The sequence below is a fragment of the Hemitrygon akajei genome, chromosome 25 (genome assembly GCF_048418815.1).
Source record: "Hemitrygon akajei chromosome 25, sHemAka1.3, whole genome shotgun sequence".
NCBI classification, from domain to species: domain Eukaryota; kingdom Metazoa; phylum Chordata; class Chondrichthyes; order Myliobatiformes; family Dasyatidae; genus Hemitrygon; species Hemitrygon akajei.
The window spans coordinates 52675709-52696593 of NC_133148.1; the positions used below are offsets into that span (position 1 = coordinate 52675709).

The 20885-nt window shown below is 46.3% G+C and overlaps 1 protein-coding gene across 1 annotated transcript; it reads right to left on the reverse strand.

Annotated features, from left to right (window-relative positions):
* Positions 1-2734: 2734 nt before the first annotated feature.
* On the reverse strand, positions 2735-19751 carry LOC140716305 (immunoglobulin gamma-1 heavy chain-like). Its single transcript, XM_073028899.1, has 9 exons — positions 19660-19751; positions 19249-19550; positions 17939-18059; positions 11383-11694; positions 10218-10517; positions 6345-6647; positions 5942-6259; positions 4057-4377; positions 2735-3435 (listed from the first exon to the last, which is right to left on the reverse strand). The coding sequence occupies exons 1-9, from the start codon at positions 19703-19705 to the stop codon at positions 3050-3052; spliced, it is 2409 nt and encodes an 802-aa protein (XP_072885000.1). The 5' UTR covers positions 19706-19751; the 3' UTR covers positions 2735-3049.
* Between the last annotated feature and the right edge of the window lie 1134 nt (positions 19752-20885).

Below are 20885 nucleotides of genomic sequence, written 5' to 3' on the forward strand. Positions count from 1 at the left end.
ATGCCTTGCTAAGGCCCATGTATATAACATCCACAGCGTTTCCTTCATCAACTTTCCTCGTAACTTCCTCAATAACCTCCATAAGATTGGTTAAACATGCCCTACACATATAAAGCCATGCTGACTATCCTTCATCTGTCCATGTCTATCCAAATACACATATATCCAGTCCCTTAGAAGACCTTCCGATTGCCTTCCCACAACAGGTGTCAGGCTCACTGGCCTAAATTTCCTGGTTTATTTTTACTGCCTTTTTTAACCTATGGAACGTCAGCTATTCTCCAGTATCTCACCTGGTGTTAATGATGTTTTAGATTTCTCTGCTAGCCACCCGCCCCCTCCCCACAATCCTTAATTTGCTTAAAGACAGTAAACCTCCTCCTCTGTAATCTGTAAAGGGTCCATGTCCTCGCTTCTGCTTTGCCTCACTTCTATAGACTCTCTGTCCATCTCCCAAATAAATACAGACACAAAAAATCCATTGATGATCTCCCCATCACTTTTGGCACCACACATAGATTACCATTCTGATCTTCTGGAGAACCAATTTCTTCCCTTGCAATCATTGTGCTCTTGACATATCTGTCGAGTCCTTTGGGATTCCCCTTCACTTTGTCCGCTAGGACTACCTTGTCCTTGCTTTTAGCCCTTCGTATTTTTTTCTTATGTGTTCCCTTGCATTTCTTATATTCCATAAGTACCTCATTTGTCCCTACCTGCCTATACCTGCTGAGCACTTCCTTGTACTTCCTAACCAGAGACTGAATAAGAAATCAAGTATCACACACACTCTGTTGGGATTTCTATGTACTGATTAAGGAAACTTTCCTGAATACATTTGACAAACTACATCCCTTTTGTAGTACGGGAGTCCAAGTCAAAATGTGGAAAGTTGAAATCACCTACTATCACAATCTTATGTTTCTTGCAATAGTCTGTGATCTCCCCACAATTTGTACCTGCAGGATGGTTTATAATACAGCCCCATTAACATGGCCATATCTTTCCTATTCCTCATTTCCACCTGTAAAGCCTCACAAGAGGAGTTCTCCAGTCTCTCCTGATTGAATACGGCTGACAATTTCACTGATGTGTAATGCCATACCTCCGCCTTCAATCCCTCCCACTCGGTTGCATCTAAAACAATGGAACCCCAGAATACTGTGCTGCCTGTCTTGCCTCTCCTGCAACCAAGTGTCACCAATGGCCACCATATCATAATTTCTTGTGTTGAGCTCTGCCCTGTGCTCATCTGCCTTTCCTACAATAATACTTGCTTTGAAATATACACAGCTCAGAACATTACCCACGGTCACGTGACGGGTCAAAGAACCAGCAGAAATGGAAAACACATTGAAGTCTGGTATTGCTCTAAACTAATAATGTTTATTAGTAACTACGCAATACAGTACTATAAATGTAGATATATTTGAACAGATTAGCAGTGAGATGTGTGTGTGTGTGTGTGTGTGGAACTAGGAGCAAAACTAGGCTCTTTCAAACCTGGGGTAAATGGATAGAGTCTTACGATGATAAAGAGAGTTCAGTTCAGTTCGAGGTAGTTATTTGAGTAGCGTTGCAGAGAGAGAGAGAAATGATGCCATCGATCTTCCCGTTGTCTTCCGTGGTCTTCCAAAATACCTGTTGTTCTCCGAAGTCCTGTAGAAGTCACCGACTGTGATTATAATAACATGTGACCATTCTTCAGTGATGGAATTATCACCCAGGCGAGGGTGGACACACAAATGATTCCCCACCGGTCACACCGCTAGAGCCACTGATCTATTTCCCCAAATCGATCCTCCAAAAGCCCCCACCTTCCTGTGGGTGCAACAAAGCTCATTCAGTGTCCGAAACTGTGTGTCTCTGTGTCTCTGTGGACCTGGTTCTTATCTCCACATGTTGGACACCAGCTGTCCATCAACCTGCACCAATCTCCTCTCTCTGCAAGAACTTTGCAAGCAGGCAAATGTCCTTGGAAAGGTAAACAACTTGTACAGAAACCATAACATCAATCCTTTGAGCAATTTCTGTCTCTCTCATTGCAATGGACACCTCCCTCTCTCCCTTTCTAACAGCCCAAACAGTGTCCAAAAGCCAGTCTCATTCCCCCGGCATTTAAAGTGATAGACCACAGAAAATATGAAACCTAGGGGTACATAACACTCACACCACACTCAACTTTTTGATTCCTGACTTTGTCTGATGTCTGAACAAACTCTGACTCCACAACCTCTCCACGACCTGTTCCTATACTCTGGTTCTCATCTCCAGCAACTTTAGTTTAACCAGCCCCCACCCCTACCCTGCAGCACAAGCAAACCTTCCCACTAGGATATTAGTACCCCTTCAGTACAGATGCAAACTGTCTGCCATGATAGATGGAGGTTTAACTGCGCCTTTGCAATAGTACAGTTCCCAACAACGATATGTTTCATTTAGTTCGCGACACACAGGCACCAGATGAGGAGCAGCAACCTTAGTGGGGACAAGGAGCCCTCAAACAGCAATCCGACATATTTGACACAGATATGACGTTTGGTAAGTGGTTTCAACTCTCAACTCTTTGTCAGATACCGTAGGTTCTAATTTCTTTGACCATTAGTTTACAGCTGATGCAGGAAGGGTTTAGACGCCAGAGATATAAAGACACCGATTTCTCACTGTGTGGGTCACCAACGACACCTCATGTTGAAAGTTCCTTATTTGCCATTTCCAAAAATCACAACCAAGACATTTTCAAGTTATATTTATTGAACTTGGATCAGTACATTGACAGATACAAAGATTTAATACATTGTGCAGTCCCAGACAGGGTTGAAATCCATTCAAACATGGCAGAAGAAGGTCTGTGAATGTACACACAAACTCAGAGATTTGTGGTGAATCATGTTTGTAGTTTAATTTGGTTCTTGATCTTAATTTCATTCTTAATTATTTTGAAAGGTCCAGATTTTAATCATGTTTTAATCAGCTAAATAATCCTCTCTGATAATTAATAATAATAAAACTAACAAAACTAGGGTTTCATGGATTGAATCACACAGTATTACACACAAGATTTAAAACTATCAGTCAGAACAAGTGAGACATTGACCAGGGTGGGTTTGCTGTGAGATTTATTGATGCTTCGGAACAGGTTGGTTGTGAGCGACTCATGACCCACCACACAGGAGAAAGTGGTGCCGCTCTTCCACTCCTCAGGAGAAACCTTCAGCTGACTGGTCATTGTGTTCCAGCCTCTTCTGGGGTCCTTGGTCACTGGCTGGTTCACAAACCCTGTCTTCAGAAGGGTGTCATTGGCCATCCAGGCCACATAGATCTCTGCGGGAGAGAACTTGGTGACCAGACACATCAAGGTCACAGTCTGATCGGTGTCTACCTCATCCGATGAAGGGGGGAGGAGGTAGACGTGAGGACGAGTCAGAACACGCCCTGGAACAGAGAGAATCTCAGTTAGAATGAATCTTCCAATAATTCCCTCCTTACCCGACACATTCTGGTCTTGTACCAACATGAACAATTTCTAAATCTGAGAGACTTCACTTTATCTGAAACTAAAGGCTTTTCCCTTTCTGTTCATCATTGGGATTTGTGGAGTGGAAATCTTGAACCTGCTGCATTTTACAGCTTCCAGCAAGGTTAGTCTATTCAGTTCAATCAATGGGAGTCCGACAGAAAGTGGAACTCAGCCCCTGGACTTGCATCATCCTGTGCTGTTTGTTCCATCTCCCCTGGAGCAGGGGTGGCAGTCTCAGCTGTGTACGTGTGAGAGGGAGTGAGAACCTGTGGAACTCCCTCCCACAGAAAGCACTTGAAGAATTATCATCTAATATATTCTCGAGTGGATTGAATGGCTCAAAGGATATCTGGAGAAAGCAGGAACAGGAATTGAATTTGGATGATCAACTGAGAACAGACTGAATGGTTGAGCAGATTGAGAGACCCAATGACCTACTCCTGTTCTCATTTTCTATAGTCTATCACCCTGCTGGATGGTGATAAATATGTCATATTACTGAGATCGGACTCACACTGAATTCTGTCCACACGTACCTGTGTCCTTCCTGATGGATTTCTTCACCGGTGTTGGCAAACTCTCATCCTCTATCACACACGAGTACTCAGCCCCACTGTTCCACTCTGCAGCAGGGACTGTCAGTCTGCTGGTGATCATATCTTCAGCTCCGTTGCTGTCTGGACCCACAGTCCTCACCCCATCTTCCCTCTTCCTTCCGTCCACCTGCCAGGTTACACTGAATCCCTGTAAATCACTGTGAACCACCTCACACAGAATGGTCGCTGTCCTCTTTGTCCAGATCTCTTCGAAGGAAGGTTTGCTTAAAGTGACTGAGGGGTGGGTATCTGGACATTCATCTGGGAGAAACGTCACAATTATTATTTCACCATTCCCCAATAGACGAGTTTGTCACTGACATGACCAGCATTTCTGTTCATCTCTGGTCAATGATGTGCCTGTCCCATCAAGATGAGATGAGACCAATCTACATTGGTGAAGAAAGGAATGTCCCCTATTGAGCAGACAGGGTAAACACCCTGAGGGAACGTAAATGAACAAGATTGGCCCTTACATTGTTTTTGTAGTTTCATGGTCACTTGAACTGTTACCAGCAACTTATTAAAACAAATACAGAAAATAACCAGTATTTCAGATTGTGTCGGTGGAACAGGAGCAAAGTTTCAAGTGAAAATATTTCTGAAAATACACTTCATATTTCAAAATGGGAGTAGCAGAAAGATTTACTTTTTGTCACAAATGCTTAAAAATACCTTTTTTCCTCAAGGTGTAACTAACATTTGCCTCTGCATTGTCGGAATGTTGTGTGTTCAAGCCGCCCTCCAGAGGCTTCTACACATTGTCCAGGCTGACTATTCCCACACAGGAGCAGAGGGAGAGCTGCTCTGCTGGAAATTCAGTCACAACTGAGGCACTAATTGGAGGCTGGGATTATGTTCAAAGGCAGAGGGAGGGAGCATTTTGAAGACAAGTATCGGGGATCTCCAGAGTGCCTGTCCAGTAAAATGATCCAGATTCCCCTCAGGTTATGAAAGTATTTTCTGGGATACACTTATTTCTATGGTGAAAACCTGGATTATGTTGGTTGAATGCAGAAACAAACAGATGATTGGCCATTTTTCAGTGCCATTTGAGATTAAAAAGATTAAGGCGTTGAAGGTGAAGCTGAATTAGGAATTCTGCTCACTGCTCTATGAGGCTTCACTCACCTCAGCACTGAACTGACACTGCAGCTGCGGCCTGCAGCCATCGGCACTCACCTCAGCACTGAACCTGGCTCTGTGGCCGTGGCCTGCAGCCATCGGTCTCCTGGACCGGTTGCAGTGCTGAACCGGTGACGTGGCTGTGGATTTACTTTAGGGGACTCTGCGGTTCAGGTTCTGTTGATTGTTTGTTTAAATTTTATTGTTTGCACATCTTGAATTTTAGAATTATAGAGTTACACTGCATGGAAACATACCCTTTGGACCAACAAGTCCATTTTGACCAAGATTCCCCATCCAAACTAGTCCCATTTGCCACTGTTTGACCCATAACCTTCTAAACCAGAGGTTCACAAACGGGGGTGTGCAAACCCCTTGGTTCATGGTCTGGGTCCATGGCATAGAAAAAGGTTGGGAGCCCTTCCAATCCATGTACCTGTCCAACTGTTTGTTCATTTTCACACATTGGATGTTTGACTCTGAATTCTATTGTGTTTCTTTGTTTTGTGACTGCCTGCAAGAAGAGAATCTCAAGGTTGTATGTGGTGCACAGACTTTGATGATAAATGTACTTTGTACTTTGAACTTTATCAGTTCCCTCAATTAACTAAGCCAGAACTACACTGTGATTTAGTGTTGACCTTGAATTCATAGCACAATGTAAACAATGTCGATGATGGTGTGAGTACCAGGACCTTACCTGGGACGTTCTTCACTTGCTTCTTGATACTGCTCTTGGAGGGGGGATGATTCACTGTACAGCTGAAGACTGATTCTGTCTTCCACTCCTGTAGACTCACGGTCAGGAAGTGTCTGACACTGAAAGTCCACCCCTGCTCCAGAGCGGTCGGTGTAGCGCTGGTGTTGGAGGTGACCACGGTGCTGCCTTTCTTCCAAATGACATTTATTTGGTCCGGGAAGAATCCAGAGACCACACACTCCAGTGTGGCCATTTGCCTTTTCTTGGTCTCTTCCTGAGGTGGAGGCAGCAGTCTGACCTTGGGACCTTTTATCTCGACTGGAAGAGACAAGAAAACAGAAATGTCAAACATTTTGACTCAGGTAACTAATGCTGGCCATTTAATCGCTGGACTCTTGCCCACCTTTGGTACTGTTGGTCTGTGCTGACACTCGGGAAGATGAAGGAGATTCCTGAGCAGAGCACTCATACTCTACCCCACTGAACCACTCCTCCACACTGATCTGGAGTTCGCTGAGCACTCTGTATTGGGATCCGTCCCTCTCCGCTTGATGGGTGTGAATTCCTTTAGTTTTCTCCTTCCCGCCCACATGCCAAGAGATGTGGATATCTTCGGGATCTGTACAGAGAACCGTGCACTTCACGGTAGCAGTCTTGTCGATCAACATCTCTTCAATGTCGGGATTTTGAATAAAGACTGACAATTCTGTGGATTAGAAATGGAAATGCTCAGAATCTTATGGAGATATTTCTATTGGATGTGTTAGGTGAAGACAGATCATCAGTACATGACAGCTGCATTTAATGCAAACAGAGTACATAAACACCCAGGACTGAATCACGTGTCTCATATTCCTGATTCAGAAAAGAAAATCAGAACAAAGGATATGCTAATTAGGTTTTGAATCACTTTCTAATAACTGTACCAATTGGTTCACTGTGAGACAGAGAAGCATGCAGATTTCTCAGCAGAGACACAGCTCAGTATATTCTTTGCTTGGAGACTCAGTGCCATTGATCAGTATCAATGAACACTGTGAATCAATGAGAATCCCTTTCTCCACCTGGGCTGAGCCTGGGATTCACTCAGCTTAATAACTTCAGATCCTGACATTCCAGTCTTACTGTGGCTGTGCCTCTCCCCATCTCTGCAACTTTCAAAACCCACACAAACTTCGGAAAACATCATATTCTTTCAACTCTGCTCATTCATAAATGGGCACTACTTCTGCTGGTGCCTGTGATTTTAGCATTCGTGCTTACAAACATTGAAGCCTCTGTCTCTCTTGAAATGAGCAGCCATGGTCAGAGTGTATCGTTAAGTTGCTGGGCTGATGAACTGGCAAAATGGGTTCAAATCCCAACCTGGTGGATGGGGGTTTAAATTCAATTCATCAATGCTTTTTGGAATAGAAAGATGTCTACGGAGGTATTTGTAGTTTCATTCCCTGTGATAACTTCCGGAGAGAAGTCCCATCTGATCCGGCTGGTCTGTGACTCCAGACCTGCAGCAACACGGCTGAACCTGAATCACCATCAGGAATGAGGCAGCAAGTCCCTCAGTTCCAGAGCGATCAGTGATTGATAGGAAATGATAAATGAATAAAACAGCTCTTTGATCAAGTGTTGGGTCACCTGTCCTCTGGGTTAGTGTCGGTTTTGTGTGAAGTTGTTGAGGCCGTCTCCCAATGCACGATCTTCAGTTCACGGACATTGCAGCTCTCTGCACTTTGTGTACACCATTTACACACTTGGTCACCTTCGGGCACGTGGGTGTTTTTGTTCTTTGACATTTAGTGTGAAGGCTGATTGTGTTTGTGTCATGGTTGAGTCCTTCAGTGAGACTGTGAGTCAGTGTCTTTGTCTGATGAAAGAGCAGATGTAACACACACTGTCCAGTCTGACTGGGATGGATCATCTGACAAAGTATGATATGTTTTTCTTAACCTTTCCCATTTCAGTAAGATTATGAGCAATTTTCCTGTAAAACAGGAAGTCCATGCATGCAGTCTAGATGATAATTGTTGTTGAGTAATATCACAAATCTGCAAACCTAGGTGTACACTGAAGGGTCACAGAATTGTGAATCCCAGTTTAATCAGCACTGTGATGTTGTTAAACATGTTTTCTGCAGGTTTCTCAGTTCGGTCCCATATCAGCCTGGTCTTGATGTTCAGCCGTCCCTGGGAAAAGTGATCCTCTCATAAAATCTGACCGAGTCAAGATCGCTCCCCTTATTGCTGAATGCTGGTGTTATTCCACAGGAAGTATATAATCCTGTCAATGCTTGGGTAATTCTATCAAAACATTCTCCTTTGGACATTCCTTGGGATCACTGAGTTTCCCTTTTGGACTGAATTCAGTGTCCAGCACACGGATCAATGTAACTTTGCAATTGGACAGCAGACTGGGTAGACCCCTGTGTCTTGTCTCACCAATTTTTCTTGTGCCCAACATTATCAAAGGGTCATCCGTCCTTTGACTGAGTCAATTTGGAATTTCAGCCCTGTTCACCTTCATCACCTCGTGCCTCACAGCCACTGGGTGACAAATAGATTCCAGTTCTTGCCGACTGGAGTCAGACAGGAGGGAATCTTACTGAGGAAACTGGAATTGGGATCTGAGTCACACTGAAGCAACAATGTACACAAATGAATGAGAGTATGGACAACCAGAAACACAAGAGATTCTACAGATGCTGGAAATGTTGAACTACCCACACAAAATGCTGGAGGAACACGGGAAGTCAGGCAGCATCTATGCAGGGAAATAAGCAGTCAATCTTTCGGGCCGAACGGCTTCACCGGTACTGGAAAGGAAGTGGGCAGAAGCCAGAATAAGAGGTGAGTAGAGTGGAGAGGAATACATTGTGTCAGATGAGAGGTGAGACCAGGTGAGGGGGAAAGGGTGTGAATGGGGAGGGAGTATGAAGTAAGAAGCTGGTGGGGGGTAAGTGGAAGAGATAAATGGCTGAAGCAGAAGGAATCTGACAGGACAGTGGACCATGGAGGAAATGTTCAAGAGGAGGGGATCCAAATGTAGATGATGGGCAGATGAGGAGAAGTGATAGAATGAGGCGGTCTCTAATATGGCGATTAGAAAAAAAGGGGAATAAAGAACCGGGGTAAATTACTGGAGGTTGCAGAAATTAGAACTCAGGCTATCAGATTGCCAGATATCTGGATGGAATATGAGGTGTTGCTACTCCAACCTGACTTTGGCCTCACCAGGGCAGTAGAGGAGACCATGGACAGACATGTCAGAATGGGAATGGGAAGTCAAATTGAAAACGGTGGCCTTCAGGATAGTAGAAAGTGGAATAGAAATGTGATTGGAGAGGTAGTCAGTTTGAATAATGTGTTTTCTTCTCTTTCTGTTAAATTTCCATCCCAATGGATACCAGGGACAGGTCTGCAATCCAGTAATTGGATTGTAATGAAATCAATGACGAATTGTATACACAGCCAATCACTTTATTTCACAGTTCCCTGCTGAACAATGATACTCTTGGGTTGAACCATCTGAGAATGTTGCATTGAGATTACTCTGGTAAAAGAACCTTGGCACAGGCTTCAAAAAACAGCTGGGACAGTTTCCACCTGGAAATGGAAGATTCATAGATTTAAGTGTTAGATATTTTCAGCTCTTTTCCCATTCTTGGAAAAAGGGAGCCCCACATATTCCCACTCTCTGTCCTCTCTATATTGCATTCTATCGAGATGAGGTTGCGTCAGCCATGATAAATGCATGTGCTCTCTGAACCTGGTCAAGGATCTGAGGACACAAGGTCACAACATTCACTTGAGGATTGGGCATCAATTCAAAAATAATCCAGGCACCTACATTGTGAGTGGACAATCGACAGAAGAGCCTCTCAGGAAACACTGGAAACAAAGTCTGGGGACTGAAGCAAATACAAAATTGCAGAGATATTTTTTGAGGAACTAACACTGAGAAGACAGTGAAAAGGGGAAAGGGAGATTTTCTCCAGATTCTAAAGCATGAGATGTGAGCTTTGCTCACTAACTTATTTTCAATATAACTACAAACAGAGACAACTAAAACAATTGAGACACAATGGACAGGTGACCCTAATCTTACACCTTTCCTGCCCAGTAGATGGGGTTAAAGCTGCTGGTGATATGAGTTGATTCAAAGTGTAAAGATCATCTGTACATCACTCAGCAAGATTGACAGGAGGGACAGGAATTGTGTGGGAGTATCAGTTAGCAAGTTTAGTGCTGTGTTAATGAATTTTTCTTCAGACATTACTCACCCTCTTGATACGTCATGTTGACCTGACCACTGAAACCGGAAAGTGTGTGCTTCACTTCACAAGTATATTGCTGTTTCTTGGTCCATTCCTGCACAGGCACTGTCAGGTAAGTGATTGTTTCAAATGTACCATTAGATCTCTGAGTGGAAGGGAGAACGATGCCTTCTTGGGCAGATCCAGCTTTTTTCCAGGATACTTCAATGTCATCGGGAGAGAATCCAGATATCACACAGCCTAGGACAGCGTTTGCTTGACTGTGGATCACCTCCCGGGATGGAACAAGGGAGCTGAGCTTCGGAGCTGGAATACATTTAATATCTGTCAGTACATGATTGCTTTGCCCATGTTTTTGACTTCGTTCCCCCTCATCATGGGCTAGATCCCCAGTTCCAGCCCTCTCAAGAATGTTGTTAATTTACAGTTGATCTGATGATCTGATAGCTCACACCAGTGAGTGGGAGGGCTGGGTGTATCACTTGGGCCTCCCAGCAGTGTGTCCCGCTATGCTATGATAATGCAGAGAGGGGGGTCATGGGGTTGAGGTGCAGACCTGCCGTGATCTAATTGTTTAATGGAGAATGACTGATACCAGCTCCTGTGAGCAGGAGGACATGGTGTGGTACTGTTTCCACTGGTGAGTTTGGGAAACACAATTTTACTTTCAATGGGAAAGAAGAACAGATGGACAGGAGGGAATTATTTTGTAGTAACTGCAAAGGCTGGTTCAGATCTGTGAGAAGATGGTTAAAGAAGGGCAGTGGGGTGGATTCCTTCATCACATTCACAAGTGATTGCTTTTACCAGAAGAGGGGGCAGCTGCAGGGTGGAGGGGAAAGTGCAGGAGTAGTGGGGTAAAGTTTAAATTGTTGTTCTGTGTGCAGGGGTACGATGGGCCAGCGGTCTCTGTATGTGTACAGGAGCTGATCTGTAGGGAGGGTTTAGTGGGAGGGGCTGGTGGAGAGGCTCCTGAAATTAGATAATGGAGGCAGCTCCTGATACCCAGTTTCGCACTCATATCGACTTTCATACGTTTCTCACTGCCATTGTAAGAGCAGAATAAAGGAGTTAGTTGCTATGCTCCTACATTATCTGACAAAGCTTCCTACTCCAGATTTATGTTCTGACATCAGTGCAGCTTTAAATATAAATTATTTCTGATACTAACGTTGAGGTTGAGGTTTCTGCCACTCCGCTGTCTTAATCTCGTTTGGCTTGTACCCTGCCTTGCAGTAGTAGACTTTATTCTTCCAGTCCGCCGCAGAGACTTCGAGCAAGCTGCTCATCGTGTATTTTGAATTTTGCCCCAACACCGCTGGGTATTTCTTGATTCCTGTGGTGATGTCCCCACTGTTAGTGGACCATGACTGACTGATGCTCTCAGGCTGATAGTCCTTGACCAGACAGAGGAGCCTGATGCCTTGGTCAGATTCTCTGTTGCAGGAAGGTATGATGTAGACTGATGGCAAAGACTTGATCTCTGAAATAGAAAGAAATTCACAGATGGTTCCCTGAATAAATGCATTACCGACAGAGAAAGGAGACATTATAGAAAGCAGTAATTCTCAAAATTATTCACCCCATCAAACAAAGCCGATATCACTTTAACACTCAGCTGTGAGTCTGTGTCACTGAGGTAGGAGGGTGTGGATCAATCCCACAGTGGCAACTTGGACACACAGTCCAGGCCAACACTTCAGTGCAGGACTGAGGCAGTGACCCAATGTCCGATCGGTCGGATTTCAGTCAAAATACCAAAGTGACAATCTGTCTCTCATCCAAATACAATTCCTGATTCTGAAAAGTCTGTTAGCCCCTGATCAGCAGAGTTTACAGAAGAAGTAAGATTTTGAAGTAACTTATTTGAATAATTCTGATCATTTCAGTATTGCTGTTGATGAGAGGAGTGATTGGTGTGGATATAGTGGTACCTGGTCTCCAGCACCATGTGTGCAATATAGTGGAGGTTGGGACCCTGCTTCTGAAATTCAACTCAACAGACTACATGATACAGCTCACACTGCCTCACATATTTACCGTGTGTGACTGAGCAAGAATTTCAACCCCACTGAGCCTGTGGAAACTACTGAGTAACCGGGAGGGAATGGTAACTTGCATCAGAAAGGACAGAGGAACTGTGGAAATATATTAGTCCAGACACTGTGGAGAAGTGTCGGCCAACACATGAGATTCCTGGGCAGATGGAGAAATCTCAAAATGCCGTTAGATGTAGGTGAAATTCTCACTGAATGACCAGCCCAGAGAGTCCTGTGAGGAAATGCGGGTGGTGTCAATTCCCAACCACTTAAGGTGCAAAATACACTTGAAAGCACTGGTTCTCAATTCAATTCACTGGAAAATGAGATGTGTTGACTTACCAAGGTAGATAAAAGCGTCAAGATCAATTAATTAATTGACCAGTTGACAGCTTTGAGGTGAATATGTTGAGGAGATGTGGTTTGACCAGTTGTCGGAATTACCTTGGACAGTGTTGTCGATGGGGTTTGTTCTGACCCACTGAAGTGACATCATTTACCTCATGATTGACTCTGTCAGTGACAGATTGTTGATGGTGGATGAGGTTAAAATCACCCAAAAAGACTGTGTGGACACAGCAGAACATGCAGGAACTCTGGGAGTAGGAAACTAGTGGGAGAGTATGTGTCAGACAGTGTGAATTACAGAAGATGAGGACTTTGTTGTCCAACAGTAAGATGGTCAACAGACACACACAGGCTTCAGATTGATTCTGCTATCGAAAGGGCAGTAAACTCAACATTAGGAGGAGAAGTGGAGTGGTGGGAAGGTTCCAATTTCAATCAGGAGCAAAATAATGAGATGTTCAGTTATTCACTCCGGGTCAAAGACCATAAAATATTGAAATCTGAGTTTCAAATAGAATAAATACAAGTAAATAAATATAACAAGTAAATAGGAATCAATATAATTTGACTGGTCAATAATGACAGCTGCATTGTTTAGAACCATTTCCAGGTGACTCTGGGGACTGTGAACTCAGAACATTTGCCTTCCTGAGCAAACACAGTTGATTCAGGTTGACAGGACAGGCAGAACAGAGAAATGGTCCCTTTCTCATTCCTTTCAGACTGAGCCTGAAACAACCAGTGAAATGTTGATGTCAGACTCCCTACCGGGGACACAACTTCTGTGAAACAGAGGAACAAGCTGACCTATGCTGTGGGTGAAGTGTCACAGGAAAGAAAGCACAGGGCACGGTGCCAACTGGACCATGTCCACACAGACCGGGCTGAATTGTGCTGGTTCTAACCTGCTGGGACTCTCCCCACACTGCTACACAGGGAAAGATGGGACGCCGCTGGGTTTCTGGATGCTGTAGGCTTGTGGTGAGGTGTATCGGGGCATCAGCATTAAAAAGCCTCAATCAGCACCCTGCTGGGACTCTGGGTCCAGAACACTCTGACACTTGGTGCTTGGAAGTAGGTACAGAGAATTTGCCAGGGATAATTTTTAACACAGAGAGTGGTCATTGCATGGAATGGGCTGCCAGCAATGGTAGTGGAGGCAGATATGATTGGGTCTTTTCAGAGACTCCTGGATAGGTACATGGAGCTTAGAAAAATAGAGGGCTATGGCTAACCCCAGGCAATTTTTAAAGTAAGTACATGTTCGGCACAGCATTGTGGTGTATTGTGCTGTAGGTTTTCTATGTTTCTATGCTTGGTAATTGTGGGGAAGGGATTGTCTTGTGTCAGTTCTGTCATGTAATTTAACAGATTTGAAATGTCTGGGAAACATTAAAGTTGATGTAACTTCCTGTGGCAACAATTAATTTAGCATATCTTGCTTAAAATTATACATCTGAAATGCACTAAAGCATAATAATCTGCCAGAAATCATTCCTGACTAAATCCCTTCCCAAGGCTCAGAATCCCCAGTCAGATGAATGGGGAATGTGATCCTTTGTCAAGTCCAGCCTGTGAGGGAAATGTGGAGGTGGATTTCCCAGTGTTACCCTGGGAATTCCAGCAGGACCCGGTGTCATGTGGCAGAGTGTGGTAACAACTCTGAAGGCATCTGTCACTCAGTAAATCCCGGGGTACAGTGGTCTGTGGAACTCTGGGACTGACTCCAGTGTAAGTGGCTGAACACTGGTGATTCCCTTTGGAATTGCCAGCCACAGCCAGCACCATTTCACCCACACTGTCCTCAGCCTTCCAGGTACACAGCAGCTCAGGAACGAGCTGGTCAGCTGAGGTCTGAGGAACCTCACTGCTCTTTATCGACGTTAACCCTTGAAAACAACAGAATTGCTGGACCAAGCATCTGGGACCATTTGGACAACCTACAACCAAATAGTGTCTGTCTATTCATCTACGGCACAATCAAGATCCAGATGAGGAATTCGCAGTGGTGGGGAGCTTTAGGAATTGCAGGCTAAAAGTGACCATTCCCTTCCAACAAAACACAGACTAGATTGTCATGTGTCGTTCAGTTTGTGGGAACAAGATGCAGACAAGTTGGAGGTTTAGCCCCCCCATATGAAGTGACACACCGCAGAAGTACTCGCTGGGTTGGGAAAGGCTCTGGGATGTTCTAGAGTTGCAGAAGTCAATGAAAAACACTTGTTTTCATCAAAATAAATTCAGTAAAATAAAACTGGAAGCGGCATAGTTGCCAGAAATCAGACTGACAGAGTCTGGTGAAGGGTCACTGATGTGAAACATTAACTCTGTTTCTCACCCCACAGATGTTCCCTGAGCTGCTCAGTGTTGGCAGTGCAGGAGGCACAATAATGTCAGTCGGTGAGATTTGCAGCTGAGGATCTTTTACATCCCGGGACCAGCAGGTGGTAAGTACAGTTCTGTCTGGATCAGTGTTCCTCTGGGTCTTTATAAAAACACCCATCAAACTGACAGCAGGGTGCTGGAGTGAAGAGGGGAACTGGATCTGGGTGGGTCACAGGGTGCTGGGGTGAAGAGGGGAACTGGATCTGGGTGGGTCACAGGGTGCTGGGGTGAAGAATGGAACTGGATCTGGGTGGGACACAGGGTGCTGGGGTGAAGAGGGGAACTGGATCTGGGTGGGTCACAGGGTGCTGGGGTGAAGAGGGGAACTGGATCTGGGTGGGTCACAGGGTGCTGGGGTGAAGAGGGGAACTGGATCTGGGTGGGTCACAGGGTGCTGGGGTGAAGAGGGGAACTGGATCTGGGGGGGTCACAGGGTGCTGGGGTGAAGAGGGGAACTGGATCTGGGTGGGTCACAGGGTGCTGGGGTGAAGAGGGGAACTGGATCTGGGTGGGTCACAGGGTGCTGGGGTGAAGAGGGGAACTGGATCTGGGGGGGTCACAGGGTGCTGGGTGAAGAGGGGAACTGGATCTGGGTGGGTCACAGGGTGCTGGAGTGAAGAGGGGAACTGGATCTGGGTGGGTCACGGGGTGCTGGGTGAAGAGGGGAACTGGATCTGGGTGGGTCACAGGGTGCTGGAGTGAAGAGGGGATCTGGATCTGGGTGGGTCACAGGGTGCTGGGGTGAAGAGGGAAGCTGAATCTGGCTGGATCAGCTCAGAAGAAATTTTCAATTAATGACACTTGAGTATTTGTATAAAATGATTGATGTTGAATCAGTAGATCGGGGAGACAGTCTGATTTTAGTCTGTATTGCAGTAAGTGGATAGAACATCGAGTGGTATGAACAACAGATGGGAATTTTATTTATTCATCCTTTGGGATCTGGGCTTTGCCGGTAAAGTCTGAATAAATTACACATCTGAGCTGCCATTCAGAGGGCATTTGGAGACAAACACATTGATGGGTCTGGAGTCATAAATAGGCTCGAAGGGTAAGGATGAGAGATCTCCTTCCCCGAGGGGCATCAGTAAAACTGAAGGGTCATCATTACTAATGACTAGATTTAAAAACAATACCAATTATTAAGATGTTGGAAATCTGACCACAGATCCAAATCTGCTGCAGATTATGGTGAACTAAGTCTCCACTCCGAATCCAACCTTGTGCCTGTCCATTGGATCACTGTGTCCACGGTGTCCTGGACAATATTTCTCCTTCAGTAACATCACCAGAACAGACTGTCTGATCGTTCTCACCTTGCAGTTTGTGGATTCTGCTGTGTGCAGAGTGGCTCCACATTCCCGACTCTACAACAGGGCTGTACTTTGAAACTACTTCATTGCCTGTGAAGAGCTCGGGGACACCATGAAAGGTGTCTGTAAATGTCAGCACTTTATCTCACAAACACTTTTACTGAATCATCAGCAACACTGGTGAATGTAGGAAAACACTTGTTAAACAAACCCAGTCGGGGGATGGAGGAGGGCAGGAAATTAGAGCAGTTGCTCCGTCTGTGAACTGAGAATAAGTAGTTCATTTGAACAGTAAAGTTCAACTCGTGTCCCGTGAGTGTGTGATGGGACAGGTTAGGGGAAGCTTCACTCTGTGTCTAACCTCTGCTGCCCCTGCCCTGGGAGGGATGGGACAGTGCAGAAGGATCTTTGTATCTAATCTGTGGCTGCCAGGATAGCACATGGGAACTGTAATCTGCATTTAACTCATGCTCTGTGTACTCTGGGGTGATTGTTGGAATCCCTTTGCGGAAGAATTTCCCAGATTTACAAGATAAATACTGATTCCATTGAATGACAGAGCAGAGAGTGAGGCCATTCATCCGATAGTGTCTGTGCTTCCCTTTAGCTGAGCAAACGCAATAAACCCATTGGTCTCTCTGCTCTTCCCTGTATCCCTACAAAAGGCGGATCTCCTCCTGTTCCCTCTCTACACTCACTATTGGCCACCACCATCATTCAGGCAGTGTGTTCCAGATCACAAACGTAATCAACAAACCTTCACTTAAATGCTCCCCTATTACACATTATTGACTTGAACGCTTCCCTCCCCACCCCACCTGCCCCACTCCCCCTCCCCCACCCACCAGTGCAAGGCTGCCCGGAATGTGTGAAGGAATTGTGATTTCAATTCCCTGCCTTACCTTTCCTGCACCACTTCCCCACTGCATTCCCAACTCCAAAATTCTTCCCCACCGTACCCCACCTCCTCACCCATCAGGGTATTAAACTAAAACCTTAATCCCATCAATTAATCCTAGGATATCGCCAAATTCAACTTCAATTTCGCCGATACTTTTGCTGTATCCCGGGACGGACCTCACGCCGGACATTACTTGATGGGACTGACACCCACCTGTACCCTGGGGATATTGAGCCATCAACCAGATCATACATGTGTAACCATCCCCTCAGATTATGTCTCAATCCCATTACCTTCAACATGAAAGCAGCCGACAGTAAAACCCGATCCCAATAACTTGACACTGAACAGATCCATTGTTGTCACTGACAGGGAACGAGTTCAACTGCACTGAAACGCTCAGCCCCTGAACGTGGCTTCAGTTGGTGCTGAGGATCAGAAGCCAGACTTGAACCAAACACTGAGCTCACTCAGCACAACCGGCCGGTGTCAAGGCACAGTCTGGTGACAAGATCCGACCCCATTCCCCTGAGCCTGTTCACGGTCTGTGGACAGTTCACTGGTGGGGTGGGGTATGTACCCTTGTACTGTTACTGGGCTCTGGAGAAACCCGCCGGTTCGGGGAGATTCATGTACTCGCTCTAAATATCTCACTGATTTCAGTTAAATCACCGAATTCGCCAAAACCGTAAATAAATAAAATTCTAGTGCGTGAAGATACAGTTGAGAAGTTGGTCTTACCTGAAGTCACTGTCAGCGAGGTTCCTCCGCCCCAGTAGTCAAGATAGTCACAGTGCTCCGTCTCCCCATTCACCCAGTGCAGTAACTTCACTTGCCCGTCACATCCAATAATCTCAGCAAAATGTCAACATGATCCCTGTCCGGACCGGGAGCAGCCGCTTCCTGGATTTCCATCCCAAACCCCGTCCTTGTCTCTTCCTGGCGTGTCAATAAAACAGGCATTTTCACAGTTTCCCTGTTTGCGGACAACAGCTCCCACCATCCCCCCGAATCAGAGTCGAATCCTTTTAGGCTTTTAATTGTCCAGAAATGGATATTTGCGCCCAGCAGTCCGAGTCAGGCTTAGGGGATTTGACTCTGGGAAGCAGCAATGCGGAATCCGTGGAGACAGACTGCGCTGCAGACGCTCCTTTGTCGGGACCAGTTTCTGTTCAGCTCCCCGTCACCGTGCTCCATAGTCACAGTGCTTCACCACAGGTCACAAACCGCCTTCATCACGTCCAACCCGAAATCCAGTGGATCCCAGAGCCGGCCGGCGGATTTATTAAACCCTCCCTCTGTATCTGGGTGTCCCACACAGCGGGACTCAATCTCGGCCATCCCAGTCCTGAAGTGGAGATGATATAACCCACCGGGACCTTTCACTGGGCTTCCACTGACAGCTCCTCCTCGGTGGTCCCGTTCCCTTCCAGACGCATCTCCAGTGGAACTTGTTCCGGCTTCCAGATTATCCACTGAGGATCTGATTGATATCCACGGGTCCCGGGGTAAAGGCCGGTGGAAGCGCCCGCGGAGCCCATTTTTAAGAGTTTTGTTGCGGTAGGTTTGTGTATGGAGGGAGCCGCCATCTCTCACACTGTGCCACCCAGGTATAGTCACAGTGATACACCGCCGTACGATAACCTCTGCCCCTCTCACTGTCTCCCAGCACAGTCACTCCTCAGTCAAACTGCACTGGAACTCCAAAGTGTCTCTGATCATTAATGTTCCTCATAGCCCGACCATTTACTGACACGTGTGGACGAAGGACCGACACCTGACCAGGTCGATTGGTGACCCCATTCCCACTCACGGCGCTTGGCTCCGAGCTGCCCTCTGAAGTGATCCGCTGAGCCCCTCGGCCCATCCATCCAGCATCTCTTCTCGGGAATCCCCGCTGACAACCCGCCTTCCATTGCGTGGACGAGCGGATGTGGCCCAGAACGACCGGGATACAGCTGTGGCGATCACTGCTACCCTTTCCCTCAGCGCCCGAAGGGCAGGCACTCTCGCTGGGGTTTTTGTCCCGGTCCAGTCCCGGTCTCTCTCACTGTGCCTCTCGCACAGTAATAGGTGGCCGAGTCGTCCAGTCTCAGGCTGTTCATTTGCAGATACAAGTTGCTGCTGTCTTTGGAAGCGGTGAACCGGCTCTGGACTCCAGGCGCGTAATACTTGCTACTGTCACTATAATACTGCACCAGCCACTCCAGCCCTTTCCCGGGGACCTGTTTCACCCAGCTCATCCAGGTGCTGCTGAGGGTGAACCCACTGACCGCACAGGACAGTGTGTGGGACTGTCCGGGCTTTGCCACCGCTGACTTGGGCTGTGTCAGCACGATGTCGGACCGCACACCTGTCAATAAAAAAGAGCAGAAATTAATAAAATGTTCCACGGGCAGAGGTTCACAAAGTCTCCGAGAAACAGCCGGTCCCGGGAGGGCGACAAGCCGCGGGACACCCACCTGCCAGACAAGACAGAAGGAGACAGAGATAAGGAACGACCCCCATCGCCCTGAACACTGAGCCGGACTTGGACACTGTTGAGATCGGTGGCTTCAGCTCAGGCCGGCTTTGTCCGGAGCCGCAGTGAGCGCTGTTTAAATAGGGACGTGGGCTGTGAGTGAGAGAGGGAGCCGCGGTTTGTACAGGCTCTCACACACTGAAACCAGAGGCGCAGCTTCCTGTCCCCGCCCACAGCAGCGATTTCAATTCCCCAAAAGATGTTTGTCTCTGCAACAGGCGGCAGGTCAGCGGCAGTGACCAGATCCGGATTAAAGATCTGTCACACTCTGCTCGATTCATCAATTTCAGCGATGAACAGTTTGTGTCAACTGAAACACACAGAATCCCGGCGACAGGGACTGAGAGACACCAGTCACTGGACAGATATTCTCCATAGAGACACAGTCTGAGACTGTCTTTGCAGGAAAATGTATTAAGCAACAAAAAAAATTACCACACAATCTTCTGACTGCAGCCACACCACAAGAATCAATGTTCAACAGAGATTCCTGGTAGAAGTGGGTGGAATTTACACTTTTAAGACGTTTTCTTTTTCAGGGACCTGGTACCATAAATTTCAGTGCCAAGCGCTGCAGGGAACTTAGGAGTGGAAGCCACACAACAGGAGAAGTCATTGTTGCTAGTAACAGGATGCTCCCCAGTAGGTTGTCAGACAAGCGATGCAGAACGATCTGTATTGAAAGGAAACTGACGGGGAGGGGAATGCATCCAAGGTGGAGATCAGCAAGGTGGCTAATTCTGTTTACCCATCCTGGGTACGGAAATACTGAGTGTCCCAAATCCTGCATCCTCTGTAAAGTATAAACCGCACTGACTGAATTACTAATCAAACCAAAGCTCCCCCCTCTCGGGCTGATTTGCCACCACTCAGTAGCTTTCATGACTCCATGGCAAACCAGAGCAGTTTCTGCACTCAATGAAGTGCCTTTCGAAGTAGAGTCTCTGTTGTCCCAAAGGGAAGGTGGAACCTGAATTACACAGAGCAACCTCTCTGAAACAGCATTGATGTATAAAGAGAACTGACCTTCTGTGATGCTGGTTGAAGGATCAATCTTGGGACAGATAGTGGAGAACTTTCCAAATATTTTATGTCCACCTGATACAACAACCCCACCATGGCACCAACCAAAATGATGTTTCTTTTTCCTTCAAGAGGACCACAACC